The sequence below is a fragment of the Periophthalmus magnuspinnatus genome, chromosome 1 (assembly GCF_009829125.3).
Source record: "Periophthalmus magnuspinnatus isolate fPerMag1 chromosome 1, fPerMag1.2.pri, whole genome shotgun sequence".
Classification (NCBI taxonomy): Eukaryota; Metazoa; Chordata; class Actinopteri; order Gobiiformes; family Gobiidae; genus Periophthalmus; species Periophthalmus magnuspinnatus.
In genome coordinates, this window is record NC_047126.1 from 11,441,009 (window position 1) to 11,455,405 (window position 14,397).

General features: G+C 39.8%; 2 protein-coding genes across 2 annotated transcripts; both read right to left on the reverse strand.

Annotated features, from left to right (window-relative positions):
* Nucleotides 1–1,701: 1,701 nt before the first annotated feature.
* pycr1b (pyrroline-5-carboxylate reductase 1b) lies at nt 1,702–5,154 on the reverse strand. The gene is made up of 9 exons (XM_033971258.2): nt 4,928–5,154; nt 4,306–4,399; nt 4,130–4,200; nt 3,862–4,041; nt 3,642–3,749; nt 3,441–3,554; nt 3,266–3,358; nt 2,967–3,130; nt 1,702–2,844 (listed from the first exon to the last, which is right to left on the reverse strand). The coding sequence occupies exons 2-9, from the start codon at nt 4,370–4,372 to the stop codon at nt 2,673–2,675; spliced, it is 969 nt and encodes a 322-aa protein (XP_033827149.1). The 5' UTR covers nt 4,373–4,399; nt 4,928–5,154; the 3' UTR covers nt 1,702–2,672.
* Nucleotides 5,155–11,218: 6,064 nt separating this feature from the next.
* LOC117380213 (myeloid-associated differentiation marker-like protein 2) lies at nt 11,219–13,953 on the reverse strand. Its single transcript, XM_033977014.2, has 2 exons — nt 13,054–13,953; nt 11,219–12,189 (listed from the first exon to the last, which is right to left on the reverse strand). Exons 1-2 carry the CDS (start codon nt 13,332–13,334, stop codon nt 11,535–11,537), a joined length of 936 nt encoding a protein of 311 aa, XP_033832905.1. The 5' UTR covers nt 13,335–13,953; the 3' UTR covers nt 11,219–11,534.
* Nucleotides 13,954–14,397: the final 444 nt, after the last annotated feature.

The window sequence follows — 14,397 nt, forward strand, 5'->3', positions numbered from 1 at the left end:
AGTTTTAGCCTCCCATTTCCACATAATTGCTAATCATTTATATAAAAAACTGCTGGTACAGTGGAGTCCGATTGCATTTGATTTATCAATATAGATCATTTGCAGTGGCAATTATTGAGGATACAATACATTTTACTTTAAGGATTGAGAACTTCAAATGACTTACAGTAGTATGTAGGCTAAATCATTTCATTGTCAACCATCAGTAATATTAGAGAGCACTTGGCTCGGAACAAAATAAATACCACAGTAATTGCTGTAATAATTTTTGTTTTGTTTAAGATATTTTTCTTAAGGCCAAGAATATTTATATAAATGAATAGTAATGGTGAAAAAAACAGTGCATGCACTGTGTAGGGAAGATACTGAAAGGCCCTTTTTCAGCTGCTCAGTAATGGTGGCTCTTGGCTCTCCTCTTGGCCCAGACCACATGCAAACACCATGTTACTGCAAAGGTCAGTGATTAGAGTGATTGAGTGGGGATGACAGGCAGCAGCTGCTCTACCTGTAGATGGAGGAGCCATGCTGTGCCCTCTCAACTCTTTCACAGAACCCCAAGTTTCCTCTTTGGATTATCTGTCACCAAACCACCACTTTAAACCTGTGGCTGGTGTCAGCATGATTGACACAGAGCACATCCCTTACACCTGGGCTGGAGACAGACACAAAGCTGGTGTTAAAGGTAACACAGAATAATGAGAGGCAAATGGAAGTCTCTGCAGCAATGGCTAATCTTAACGGGCAGCGCGGGCACAAGCGGAGAACAACCTTTTGGAATAAAAGAGGGATTACCACGACATTGCGGCACCCGAGGAAAAACCATTGCACGCCCAAATAAACAGGCTGAGTGCACTTAGAGCACGAAGCTGCAATTTAATTGAGAAACACTGGTGTGGATTGGTTTAAGAAAAAATAAACTAATCCTACAACTGCTATAAATTGTTCAATTATAATGAGGACATGGCTCTTCACAAACCGTCACTTTTCTTCTATCATTTTTAGCCCACATTCTACACCTGTGCACTGCCTGAATAGAACACAGGTCTATCTCCCTTCAACACAAAGTGGCATCTGTTAATCCAAAATGTAGAAGCTCGAAGCGTTGGCACTGCCCATGATATCTAAAAAGTACCTCACAACTCTTCCACTGAATTCAGTTTCTGTAGCTATAGAAATCTCATAACACTAACACTCAATTGCACTTCTGTAGCTACCTCGCTATCACACAAGTTCAGAACTCTGTCAAGAACTCAGGCAAGGCCCTCAAGTTTTTCAATTTGGTAGAGCTGGGTACCGTTTCCATTGTCGTTTTTTTTTCCAAGCACCAGGACTTGAACAATACCTGGTTTTCCTGTTGTAATCTATGTTTATAATAGATAACAACGTTGAATCTTTGAGAAAAACCTATCATTTTTCTTATTCATTTTAAGTCATAGTGCTTAGTCACTTTGTAGTGCTATCCCATCACCCACAGGCATTGTAACTTATTTTTTTCAGTACCTACGATACCTACATTAGACTAATAATCATCTTTCACATTTGGCATGTACAGCTTTCCAGTAAAAAATAAAATTATGAGTGCTAAAACCAAAAAATGCGTGCATAGAAAATAAACTCCCTGCTGGGTCTGCTGCCTAGGCGACGCCAGATAAAGCACGATGATGAATGGTTGATGATGTTGGCCAATGTAAGGGTCATAATGGGGCTTTTGAAACAAAGTACAAGCGAGTCACATTGATGCCTGGGCGCCATCTGCTGGCTGGGGCAGGGGGAAAACCTATTCTAGGAAAACAAAAAAACGGTAAAAGCTTTTCAAATATCTAGTCTTTTAATGAGTTTTTAAATCAAGCACACCAACCAAGCTTATGTGGTGCTGCAGACAAAACAAAAAGGTACAGGAAAGTGAAAGCAAACAAAAGACAAAAGGACAGATTACCAGGAAATGCACATAGATCTACACCTGTTAAAAATCTGTCATTCATACATAGGAATTAAGCCTGATAGTACTCAAGATTAAAAAAAAGTTGTTTTGTGCAAGAAAGTGTCCCAGAATAAAAAAGTTTGCAGTACAAGTATGTTCATTTTACAGAAGGAAAGCAATATCAGAAATGCTAAACTATACAGCTTTACATATTAACACTAAAATAAGGCATGTTCAACGTGATGGAGGCATGACCAACCTAAAACTTTGTTCTGTTATCTTTCAGTCTTCACTAAAATAGCGTTTTTGATTCTAACAAAAATAGTCTCTCACAAAACCAAGTTCAGACTTCATAATTGATAATGGTAAAGACACAAACAGCTTTATGGTCTTCCAGTAACCATCTGGTGTCGTGTGATCAAAATCTGACAATGGCCAAAATAGTAATTACAGCTAAACAGAGCTTGATTACGTGAACCCATATCCAGACTGAAGACAGCTTGTAAATGCACGTCGCACACATGTTGGCCATAATATCAGTCCAAACATAAGGCCATAACTGCTTTAACTACACTCTGCACCTGTGTTTGATGGAAAATGTGGTAGCAAGACCAACTGATCCAATTTCACTTGTACATGAATAAATAATGCATCAAAATCATTGGATGTTCAGGTCCCTGAGTGCATTTCAACATTTGCATGTCCAAGATGTACTGAGCATATATATACTTGTGTGTTTGCCTCTTTGGGATCAGTTCTTCTTCTTGATGCCTGAACTACGATTGTTGAATAAGCTGAGTCCAGATCTGCCATTGGCCACTCCACTGACGTCGACTCCAGGCTGTTGAAGCACCTTGTCCAGTGTAGTTTTCTTTATAGCTGCTGGAGAAATGCGCTCTTGATCTGCCAGATACTGCAGCTCCCTAAATGAACAAAGCCATTTTAAGAAGTATTAAAATTACACCAGAATAAAACATTGATTGAGCAAAAATAGTTTCGTGTTACAAACTGGCAAACTTAACAGAAAAAAATATATTAATCTCACCGTGTTCTGATGCATGAAGCCTCCACTGCGTTGATCAAAAGGCTGCGGAAGCCCCCGCTCTCCATGACGTGCAGGGCGTGGATGGTGGCTCCTCCAGGGGAGCACACATTGTCCTTCAGTTGGCCAGGATGTTGCTCTGAGTCTAGAAGCATCTTGGCTGCCCCCTGAGTTATAGAAGTAACATAGCAGGAGAACAGGATTAAACATTTACCCATTTTATTTTTAAGCATATACAAATTCTGTCTCATTTTAGTTCAGGTAAAGTTAATTTAAACTGTTCAAAATAGATCATAGCTCACCAGTAAAGCCTGAGCTCCGAGCCTGACAGCCAACCTCCTGGGTAGACCCATTTTTACACCTCCATCAGCTAGAGCATCCAAGGCAGTGAATGCCTGTTTGAGAAATTAGTGGAACAAAAAAATATACATTTAATATTAAAAATTACAAAAAAGTATGTAGTGTTCATAAACGTACATATGCAGGTCCACTTCCACTTAGACCAGTCACAGCATCAATGAGGTCCTCTTCCACCTCTGTGCAGAAGCCAACACTCGCCATCAGCTGCTCCAGCAGTTTGCCATCTTCTACCTGATGTTTTAAAGGTGCAATTAAAAGACTCAATAATGGTTTGTTTATTGATTATTTTTTCCTTTATCATCATTATCAGTCTCTAACCTCTGCATGTGTCCCAGTGGCATACACTGTAGCTCCCTCTCTCACCACTACTGGCGTATTGGTCATGCACCTCATAACTTTGGGGGTTGGACGATACTGAAGCAGTTTCTGATAAAGAAAAATAAATAAGAAGACAAAAATGTCTTTACATTAGACTAATGATCTGTTTTTCTGCATAGGTTCAGCATAGATTTGTTATATGTGACATGTGACACCTGACCTTCTCTATGGAGCTGATGGTTACACCTGCAGCACAGGAAACAATAAGATGGCGATCCTCAATGTCTGGTCCAATCTCATCCAAAACAAAAGGAATGATGTGAGGCTTCACGGCCAGAAACAGCACGTCAGACTTATTCACAGTCTCTTTGTTACTTGTCGTCAGGTTAACTCCCATTTTCTGCATCCAAATATGAGGATATAGTTGGATATAGTTAGGGAGGGGGGGCACACAAAGACATGTTTTCCATACAAAGCGAGTTTCTCACCCTGAGTCCTGACACAGTAGGCAAGTCTGTGTCTGGGGAGCTTGCTGTAATCCTGTGAGTGGCGATGACACCTTCAGGGGATATAAGAACATGTTACATTAGTAATCTATAAGATGTCTGCAATATAATTTACCTCTTGTTTGACATGACACCGCTGAATTTTCGACAGGTCTCACCTGCAGCAGTGAAGCCTTTTACGAGAGCATGAGCCAGCTGGCCCGCTCCAATGAATCCAACACTCATCCTGTAAAGTGATGTGGAGTATTTGTCCTGAAACAAACAACAATATTTATTAATACAACTTGAACACGCAATCAAGATGTATATATCAACAGCAAACTATAAAGAGAGTAGTAAAAGTTAAATTATAAACATTTCGATATTTATTTTACTAAGATATGTATAATTTTCTTCCTGGCTATTGCACTTCTGTCACTTTGCTGCAGAACTGTCTCTGGTGCATGGGCTACAGGGCATTATGTGTATGCTATAAGGGTAGGGCAAGCTACTCTCCAACCTGGCCTGGAAGAAAGCAGATGTTGAGCAATTAACTATTTTAGGGCTAATCTGGTTGACAATGGTTGTATCTTCTGCTGCCGAATTAAGGGTGTTTGTAAAACACCACAAGGCTGGGAATAACTTTATCTCTAGAGACAAAGAACAACATAAAACAGACCAACAAAGAATAAAAAGATAGCATCCTTTTAGCTTGTTCCCGTTTGTCTTTCAGTGGACGCTAGCTCACTAACAAACGATAATGACAACCACGACATTGTATTTAGCACGAGGATGTTTTACCTGTCCTTAGATGTTCCTACTGAAGCCCTTGATTCGTGAATGTGAGAAATGTGCCCCTCCAGGCCCCGGACTGACACAAAAATCTTCTACTTTTGTGTAAACGTGGCTTCCTTCTTCTAGCTTAGGCCATGCGCTCAAGGAGACTGACAGACACCGGTCTTAACCAATGAGAACTCACACTAGTTCAACTCTAGCCAATGATCAGCGAGAACCCGGCAGTGGGCGGGTCTTTTAGTACATCCTATCCCCGTTGCATCAGTCACTCTGCCGGGTTTGAGCGCGGTGATCCTGCTGCTGTAATGTAGGTCAAATTCATGAACCGTCCGTGAACTTAGTGGGTTATATTCATGCTGAGTGAAGGAGGTGTTTAAAGGCTGGTAAAGATGTATGATAAACTGCTTCATGCACTGATAGGCTACCTCAGATATGTGCCTTTTCAAACTAAAAGCTTGGGGTTAGGGGACAAAAATAGACTTTTATTATTAAGCTCGTTTTAGCTCTAAGTATAGTTTTTCAGACCATACCACACACAACTGGAGAGTGTTTAATTTAGGACAGTAATGAAGATGAAATAAATAGGCTACAGTAGGGATTTTTATTAAAATAATAACAATAATATTAACATATAAGTCTTACATTTTCCAGACGCTCAAAGTCGCTTTAAAATTTGGTGTATTATTCATTCACTCCATACCCGGTGGTGGTATAAGCTACTACTGCAGCCACAGCTGCCCTAAGGTAAACTGACAGAAGCAAGGCGCCATTGGCTCCTCTGACCACCACCAGAACTAACACACACCACATTCATACTAGGCAATATGGGTGAAGTGTCTTGCCTAAGGACACAGCTTTCTCCCATCCAAGTAGTAAAACCTGCTTAGCTTCGTAGATATAACAAGATCAGGCTTTAACAAGGTGGTTTGGCCAATGCTGATTCAACAGAAAATCAGTAGGCTTATTTACCACAATGGGAAACTATGTAGCTTGTCTTCAGAAGCAGTAGGCTTACTGTGGAGATGTCATCGTGAATTACTTTTGCATTTGTGACCAGTGTGATCCATATTCAGGCCTGGCTCTACAGGTATTGGCACCCTCATTTGGGGCAGGTGAAATATTAACACTGTGTGACTTTAACACTATGTGTGACTGTGACTGTCTTACATAGTAAGATCCCTTTGAAACTCAGCACCCTCTGTCAGTTTGGTCTCAACCAGGACTTGTCCAGATTCAAGATCAGGTTATGAGTATGGAAGCCTATGCAAAGTGATACTGTTCCATGTCAGTGTTGCAGGTATGCCTTACCTGGCTGTGTTAAGAAAAAATACAATATTTTCTGTAGGTCTGCTTTATTAAATATCACTGGATCCAGAGTCCAAAAGTGGAGTGAGATATTTTGCACACTCTGAATTAGAATGAAAGATTGTTATTCAAACAGGAGACACAGGGCCAGCTCCTTTCACCTCCCCTTAGATTTGACAGAATCTCAAATCAAGTCCAGCCGGATTGGTGTGTACACTAATGAGCAGAGGTTTTGAATATAGTTTTGGCTTCATATCTCGTGGTACTTCACTAATGGATATTCTCTGTAATACCACGAAACCAGTCCATTACTGTCATTTTGATACAGATTTTAATAGGACAGAGTCTGCTGTCTGTCAGATATGCCATACTAAATTTACAGCACTCTCCTAGAAGAGGCTCTGTATGTCTTCACACGTATTTTCTCTCCATGTGCAGGGCTGGAATGTAGACGCAGGGATTGTGTGCTGCTGTCTATATTTAAAGTCTGGGCTGAGCTCAGAGGCACCAGCTGTAAAGGCACTTCCACCTCAGTCAGATGAATGTTTAGAGCATCACTTCAGTCTCAACTGTGCACACATTAGCCTTTTCACTTAATAATAGTATTATTGACTTAAAAGGAAGCAGATAATAGACAAGTTTAATTTTGTCTACACAATTAATATAACACAGTTGATTAAATAAAATCATTATCAAGTCAAAGCCAAAGTCAAAATAACCACTGAATGAAACCCCTTATGATGAATATTTGGAAGTAGCAATTAATTTGAGACAATAAACAACACAACTGTAAAAATAAAAGAAGTACATCTATATTTTAGAGAAACAAGTTCACTCCCCTGTTTTCAGCAGTGTACTCAAAAGTATATTTATGCATATTATACTCAATTGCAAAGCTTCCAGTTCTGTAAACCTGTCCTCTGTTTAGTTTAATCAGGTACTTTAATAATCATCATCATTCTAAAATGTTCAAAAATATATCCATCTTTGTGGGAATTAAAAATATTGTTATGGCAAAACTTACAGTGCCATCAACAATTCAACTTGTACCTCCTCTGCTTCATTCTGCTTCATGTTCTTCACTCTGACAAAAAGCACACACCCAAGCCCATTTAGCCTGTGCTCTGTTCTGACACTCACACAGCCTCTGCATGTGTGCTGAGGCGTGACAATACTCATTGGCTCCGTCTTCTTTGACAAAAACCTTCAGAGATTTATTAAAAATACCCAAGCAGATGAAATGCCCCCCTTTTTCGTGGTGTGCGGCAAAAAGTGAATTGAGGTGAACCGTTCACAACAATTTGTTGCTCCCATGATTGGTGCCTGAACTGGGAACGATGGAATTGAGGAAACTGAAGAGGCAGAGGTATAGCTCTATGGAGGAAGAGGAGATGCATATTTAATATCAGAGACAGACAGAAAATCTTTCCCAGGTGCTGGTTTTGGGCTCCAGCAGCAGGAGGGAGTACAGTGACTGACAGAGGCTGAATACACAGATAAAGAAGCTGTGAAGCACTCTTTAAAAATCAAGAGTTTAATGTCACAAGAATGTAATAAAGGGGTCCCCAAGAGCAATATAAAATCAAAACAAGAACAACTTTACAACCGAAACCCCCAAGACAAATATGTAGAAGATTGAGTTGTTATTTTTGATGTAAAATGCAATGACAGAATCAATAAAGCCTTTTGTTTATTTTGTGGTGACATGAGAAGCTGAAGTCACATGGACCTCATTTATACCAACTATATTTAAATTATATACCGTATATGCTGAAAAACATTTAAGTATAATTAAAAGTACAGTATTTCATTTATATAATATCAACATTTATGACCTTTACTGCATTTTAAAACCTCAATCAAAACAATTATGCATGTTTTCCATTCATTAATTTTCTTCTGCTTTATCCAGGGCTGCATGTTTGTACTAAATAGGCCTATATTTAAAATGCACTTTTTAACATTCAGATTTGGAAGGTGCCTGCAAACGAGTCTCACGTTACCTCTGTTGGGACTAGATATTTTACATTGCTGTAGACAATATTTGTCAAAACATAGGTCCAGGGATGTAAGAGGCTGACATTAGCATAGACATAGCATCACTCAGTATGTGAGATTGAAGCAGACAGTGGCCCCGCGGTGCCCCGTCCCTCCTCTGTCTGCTCCCTCTGGCGATATGGACGAGATGGACACCTGTCTGCTCTCATTCCTCTCAAACTGTGGACTGCACCGAGTGGAGAAACAGCCATGTGAGACAGAGGCCTTGGGGAGAGGACTAGAGCCCGGCACACAGCAGCTGCTAAATGGGGATCCACACAGGAGCAGGGCCCTAATGGACGGACGCAGTGTTTGTAGCAACAGCACACATCAGTCTCTCCTCTGTCATGTACCGACCGTTGTTACATCTCCCTCTGAAAATCATATTAGTCAGGCTAAAAGCACGGTCTCAGAGGAGGCCTGTCACCGGAGGTCAGTTTGCAGCATTTATCAAGACTCGAATAATTTTAGAGTGGCATTTGGAGGAAACAAAACAAGCTGTTATATCTGCTGGGGTGGTTGTGCATTCTCTACTCCATTGTTAAATATGGAGCAGGGAAGTACGTTTGTAGTAACATGCAATAACAATATTTATTCACCACATATACCGTTTATTATTTAGGTTGACTTTGAGGGTGTTGAAAAAATCAGTCAGCAAGAACACATGCTTTTTAAGTATTTAGTTTTAAAGAACATTTAAAAAAAAAGTTTTGTTAACTTTAAACCACCATGATGACCTAAAAAGAATAGAATAGAATAGAAAAGAAAACTCTTTATAGTGGCATTTTCAACATTTTTAACTCTACATGTATGATCCGGAGACAAGTTTTTAATGATCACAAGTAATTACAGAGGAGTGGTGGAGATTAGAGGTAGGTGGAAACATATTTTTTTTTGGTTCACTGAAGTCACGAATGCAGAATAACACAGGACTCATGCATGCATGAATTAATCAAAAACTATTTGGAGTGAGTTAATAATGAGAGAATGCTGTTATAACATGCTTAAAACCTCTTAAAAGTGTATTTTGCATAATATGGTCTCTTACCACATTCTAAAGAAATATTGTCAGTGAGATAAAATAAATAAATAAATAAATACATTTTTAAGAATCTCTCAACTAATGGATCACTTATTTTCATGTTCAGATTTGCACTTCTAGTTTATGAATCCAACACAGTCATAAGCTATTTCTTTCACAAACCTTGTGATTGTCTAGCATCACCATTTTGGACACAAGAGCAGCCAGCTGGTCTCAGATTTACATTTGAGGCCCAATACTGTTGTAGCTTATGTACGCAGCTTATGGGGACTCTGTGTAATACTTCCATAATGTCCACAGACGTGAGCATCCAATTGAGAGATCTTGGATTACAGAAAGTGTCCCAAGAAAAATGTTTAGGAGGAATGTGTGAAGAAATGGAGCAGGATATTTATCACCATTTGGGAGTGAGAAACCCTTTAATGAAGAGAAAATGAGAGTGAGACGAGACAGGCTCAGAGGGACGTAGATCAAGCCATGATTAAATGTGTCAGATTCAGCCAAAACTGTTGTTCTGTGTTTGCATCCCATTGCTGTTATATGGCTGTTTTGGTAAGGGTTAGTAGAAGCCATGCTTTAAGCTTATAAAAATGTTGCCCTCTTTTAAAAGAAAAAAAAAATCTGTAAACTGGACAAAAGTTTTAGAGTGAAGATGTTTCTCTGCTCATTCAAGCTACTTCTTCAGTTTTGGTCAGATTAATGATGGACACTCAGTCTTATATTTATCTGAAGGGTTGTGAGTCATATTTTGCATAATCATTCAGACCTCTAATGGGTGCTCTCACACCTATTAGCACACTGGCTATCACTATTGTTTTCCTTGTTTAGGTTTAGGTCTGAAGATGGAGTTATAAATAGGAGATAATTTATGTCTAAAGCCCTCATTCCTGTTGAAAGATGGATTGTCTTTCCTAACAAAAATAGCCTCTTTAACTTGCCTTCTTGTGCTAATGCTTGAAATTGTTATATACTTTGCACTATTGTATTATTATTGAGTAAAATCAGTCTATTCAGTAGAGCTGCAAGACTAATCACAGTCCAATCAAAATCACAATCTGTAAAACTCAAAGGCGGCAATTTTTGAAGTATCTTATATATTTTATCTTTTTTTTCTTATTCTGCATAAAAAAAGCTAACCCTATAGTTTAGATCTGTACAAACATGCTCTGAAATGTGATTCTTGTGTTAGTTTGTGAGTTAATCTATCATATTCATCTTTTTGTCAGTTCTTTTGGACGTGTTTAAAATGTGAACTTTGAACAGAATCCTTAATAAAACATAAACTGGTCTTGGTGTTTAATTTTTTCCTATGTGTCGTGTTATCTGTACATTTGTTTTTGTTGACTTTTATGAGGATCACTTTGGTCAGCTGAAGTTGTTTTAAATGTACTATATACCAGTAAATAAAATTGAATTGAACTTTTGTATTGAACTAAATGGGCACTGGCCAACTGCTGTCTCATGGCTGAGCTACATAGCCACAGTTATTTTTGGCCCACAGTGTCAGACCCACTGATTGCTGCTCTGGGAATCACAGATGACAAAGATGCCAGCACTACAAGTATGTATAGTATTTAGTTGTAATCCAATGAAGTATTTTGGGTGTGTATCTGAACGGGATTGAAGTAATTTGAAGAGGATTTGGTGGCACAGACGTGTGGACTGCTGGTGCTTGCTGAGGACTGGGTCAGTTCATTTCTCATAGGGTAAAGGTTAGGACTGGGGCAGGTGTAGTACAGACATTGATGGGATTATTCACATACCACACATGACTCACAAAACTGTCCCATCACTGGTATTCTTCAGTAGGCAATTTCTCAAATAAATTAGACACATAAGTACCATCTGATTTTGGTGAATACACTTTTTTTTTTCTTTTTTTTTTTGCTTTATACATTTGTATGACCTCAAGTTTATTTTCCAGTTGTCACATAGTTTAGATGAAGAAATATAAAAATACATTTGTCCATACTGATTTCTCCAGTGTCTACTTAATGTCCCTATCTAAATAAATACTTTCCTCGTTTCCACTGAAACACATTTGTTCCCCATTAGAGACAGAACTTCAAGTATAGTCTTGTCTTAACCACCTTTGACGTCACCACATTTGGAGCATGTACTACTGGAAAACTAAATACTTGTATACAGGATGAAGTAGAACTGATGAACCCACAGAGGTAACGTTTATTTTTTAACATGTAAAAAAGTCCTGAATAACTAAATAACTGGTTAGACCCTTGGAGCAGTGGGCAGACGCGGGGACACAAACCTCATGGTCTGAGAGTACAGGAGGTCAGCCCCGTACAATATGAGGTTTACAAACGAGAAGACAGCCACCACCAGCTTACTGTCCCACGGGCACTTCCCCCGGGGGCAGTGGTACGGCCTCTCCGGAGACCCGTATTTAGAGTCAAAACAGAAAACAGTCCACACCACTGACGCGCTCAGGTACAGCAGCACCTCCAGCAGTGTGCAGACCACCATGAAGCGCTCAAAGGGTATGCAGAGAACAGTTTTGGTCCTGCCACAAACCGTCATCAAGACCACTACAGCGGTGAGGGCAAAGCAGAAAGAATACACCACCACGCAGTAGATGGTGGCTTCATATCGGGAATACTCGCTCCTGTTGGCCAGAGCTCCGAATATAATGCATGCCACAAAACCCTGGACCACTTTGAGTAGACCAGAGACCGTAGCCATGTAGCCCACCACAGCTTGTCCCGGCTTGGCTCGGTACAGGGTCGCCACCTCTGCCCCATAGGACACTGCACACAGGATTGAACACACTGTGACCGCGATACGAAAGTTCCGGATGTGGCAGCCTTCATAGGGGCACTCAGAGCGGACGAAGAAGAGCGGGTAGACCACAGATGCTGTTACATACCTGCAGGAGGGAAAATGTAATAGACAAGTTATTTTAATAGAAAGATTATGATTAGTGCTAAGAGCTGTTTAGAATAATATCCACAAATTTACCACCAGCTCTACATACACTCCTGGCTACTGTACTTCCATAGGATTGTCTTTGTCAAACATACATCACAATTTCACATTCTGTAAGTTATGAGTTATAAGTAGGGCCTAAATTGAGAAATTTTATGCTAAAGAATATAGAGTAACACTTTAATTAATCCATAATGAACTAATTGTTTATTAATAATCATTCAGGCTTAGTAACTACTTAATTAATACTCTAATTCAGTGGTGGAAGGCAACGAAGTAAAAGTAGTAAAGTACTGTACTAGTATAAATTTTAAACATCTGTAGTGAGTAGATTTTAAAGTGGATCCTTTTTCTTTTACTTCACTACATTTGAGAGCAGGTATCTATACTTTCTACTCCACTATATTTTTGAACTGAACTGAAATGTAAAAGTATTTTTTATTACTGTTTGAGACCTGCTGCTGAAAAGGCTGAGGGTTTTATTTTTTAGTAGTATGAGAATGTATGATAGATTGAGCAAACCATCTATAATTAGTTTTGCTTTATTCTCTTTAAGCACATTTTAAAGGAATACTTGAATACTTTTACTGATGTTTTTTTTTTTTTTTTTTCCAGTAACTGTACTTTTAGTTAAGTCATTGATATTAAGTAGGGCTAGTTAAGGTGTAGTTCTTATAAAGTGGTACCAAACATAGTCAAGCAAGTATCTAACTTATAGGACCTTACAGTCTAACTCCTTGGATCAGCTTATGTCATGTAGCAAAAATAGTGACTTCTTTCTCTCTGCCCTCATCTCCAAACTTACATGAGTGTAGCAAAGGCCGCGCATGTCACTGTGAAGTTGTCCCAGGAGATGGGCAGACAACTGTAGAGACGAGTCGCATCCAGGAAGAAGATCACGACTGTCATGGCGAAGCAGAAGCACCATGCAGCCATACAAAACTCCCCATGCGACCCGCTGTACCCAGCTCCGTGGGCGATCAGGGCAATGACAGCACAGCCCAGAGCCAGCTGACACACACGGGCAGCACCCAAGGGAGAGCACAGCGCCCTTTTGTTGAGGTATGGGCCAGCCTGGGGATCCATAACTGGGACAGAGGGGTAAAAAATAAACCGGCAAGGACTGCAGGGACTTCACAAGGCCCAGAACTGGTTTTTATAAATCCGAATGTTGTTCAAGTTTTGGCACAAATCCAAGTGAGTTTTAAGTTAATTTTGGCCCAGTGGAATTCAGACCTACATCAATCAATACCTCATTATTATAACAACACAATCAAATGTTTTCTCCTCTTCAGCCCTTCAATTGTTCAGTCCCCCCTCTTTCTTTAGTAGCAGTTTTTTGTAGTCCTCCAGTGGTCAGCAGCTTTGACCCAAATGTGCCAGTTCTCTCACTTTTTCTCTCAACCATTCATAGCGATGTCCCACTTTTGAGTTCATGTGGTACACTCACCTGTTTAGAAAAAGAAAAGAAATTGCTCATATCCATGTACCAAGAACTGTGTCAAATCCCACCAGGTAACACATCCAGTCCAGTTTCGCAGTAGTTTGAAGCACATAAAAAGGATGTCCACTTGTCTATACAAACAACTTTACTATATCTACATACAAGACTGAAATCAGAAATGGTTTAACTGATGAAACATGGAGGTAAACATCGCCAGTCTATCTAGTCATATTCTAACTGTCCTCTGGTTACACACTTGTACCCCTTCTCTGTCCTACCTCCCTGCTCTGCATGGGACAAGCTTTGGTGAGGGTGGGGGTGGGGGAAATTGGGGTGGGGGTGTTTTGTCCATCAGTCAGTCAGAAGGAGAGTTATTTAGGGTTGGGCCAATAGCAGATGCACCTCAGCTGAGCATGTGGTTGGGCGTGGGGTCTTAGCATGTAAACAGACTCTGGGAAAAGTGTGAGGGGAATGAACCCATCAGTTTTAAAAATAGCCAGTACTTAATACTGTTAAATGCAGATGTGTCTATTTGGATACCATCAAAATCAGTTGTACTTCCCTCACTCGTGAACAAGACCCTGAGATACTTGAACTCCTCCACTTGAGGCACAGACTCTCCATCCACCCGGAGAGAGTAATAATTCAAAATAATTCAATGACAATAAAATTAAATTGAGTAGAGTTAGACCTATGGCTAAAGAT

Coding starts and splice junctions, on each gene's coding strand:
- pycr1b (XM_033971258.2), bottom strand. CDS start 4,372: ATGAGTGTTGGATTCATTGGAGCGGGCCAGCTGGCTCATGCTCTCGTA. Junction 4,201..4,305: donor AAAAGGCTTCACTGCTGCAG/GTGAGACCTGTC, acceptor TATCCCCTGAAG/GTGTCATCGCCACTCACAGG. Junction 2,845..2,966: donor GCTTCATGCATCAGAACACG/GTGAGATTAATA, acceptor TTGTTCATTTAG/GGAGCTGCAGTATCTGGCAG.
- LOC117380213 (XM_033977014.2), bottom strand. CDS start 13,334: ATGGATCCCCAGGCTGGCCCATACCTCAACAAAAGGGCGCTGTGCTCT. Junction 12,190..13,053: donor GCGGCCTTTGCTACACTCAT/GTAAGTTTGGAG, acceptor TCCCTCCTGCAG/GTATGTAACAGCATCTGTGG.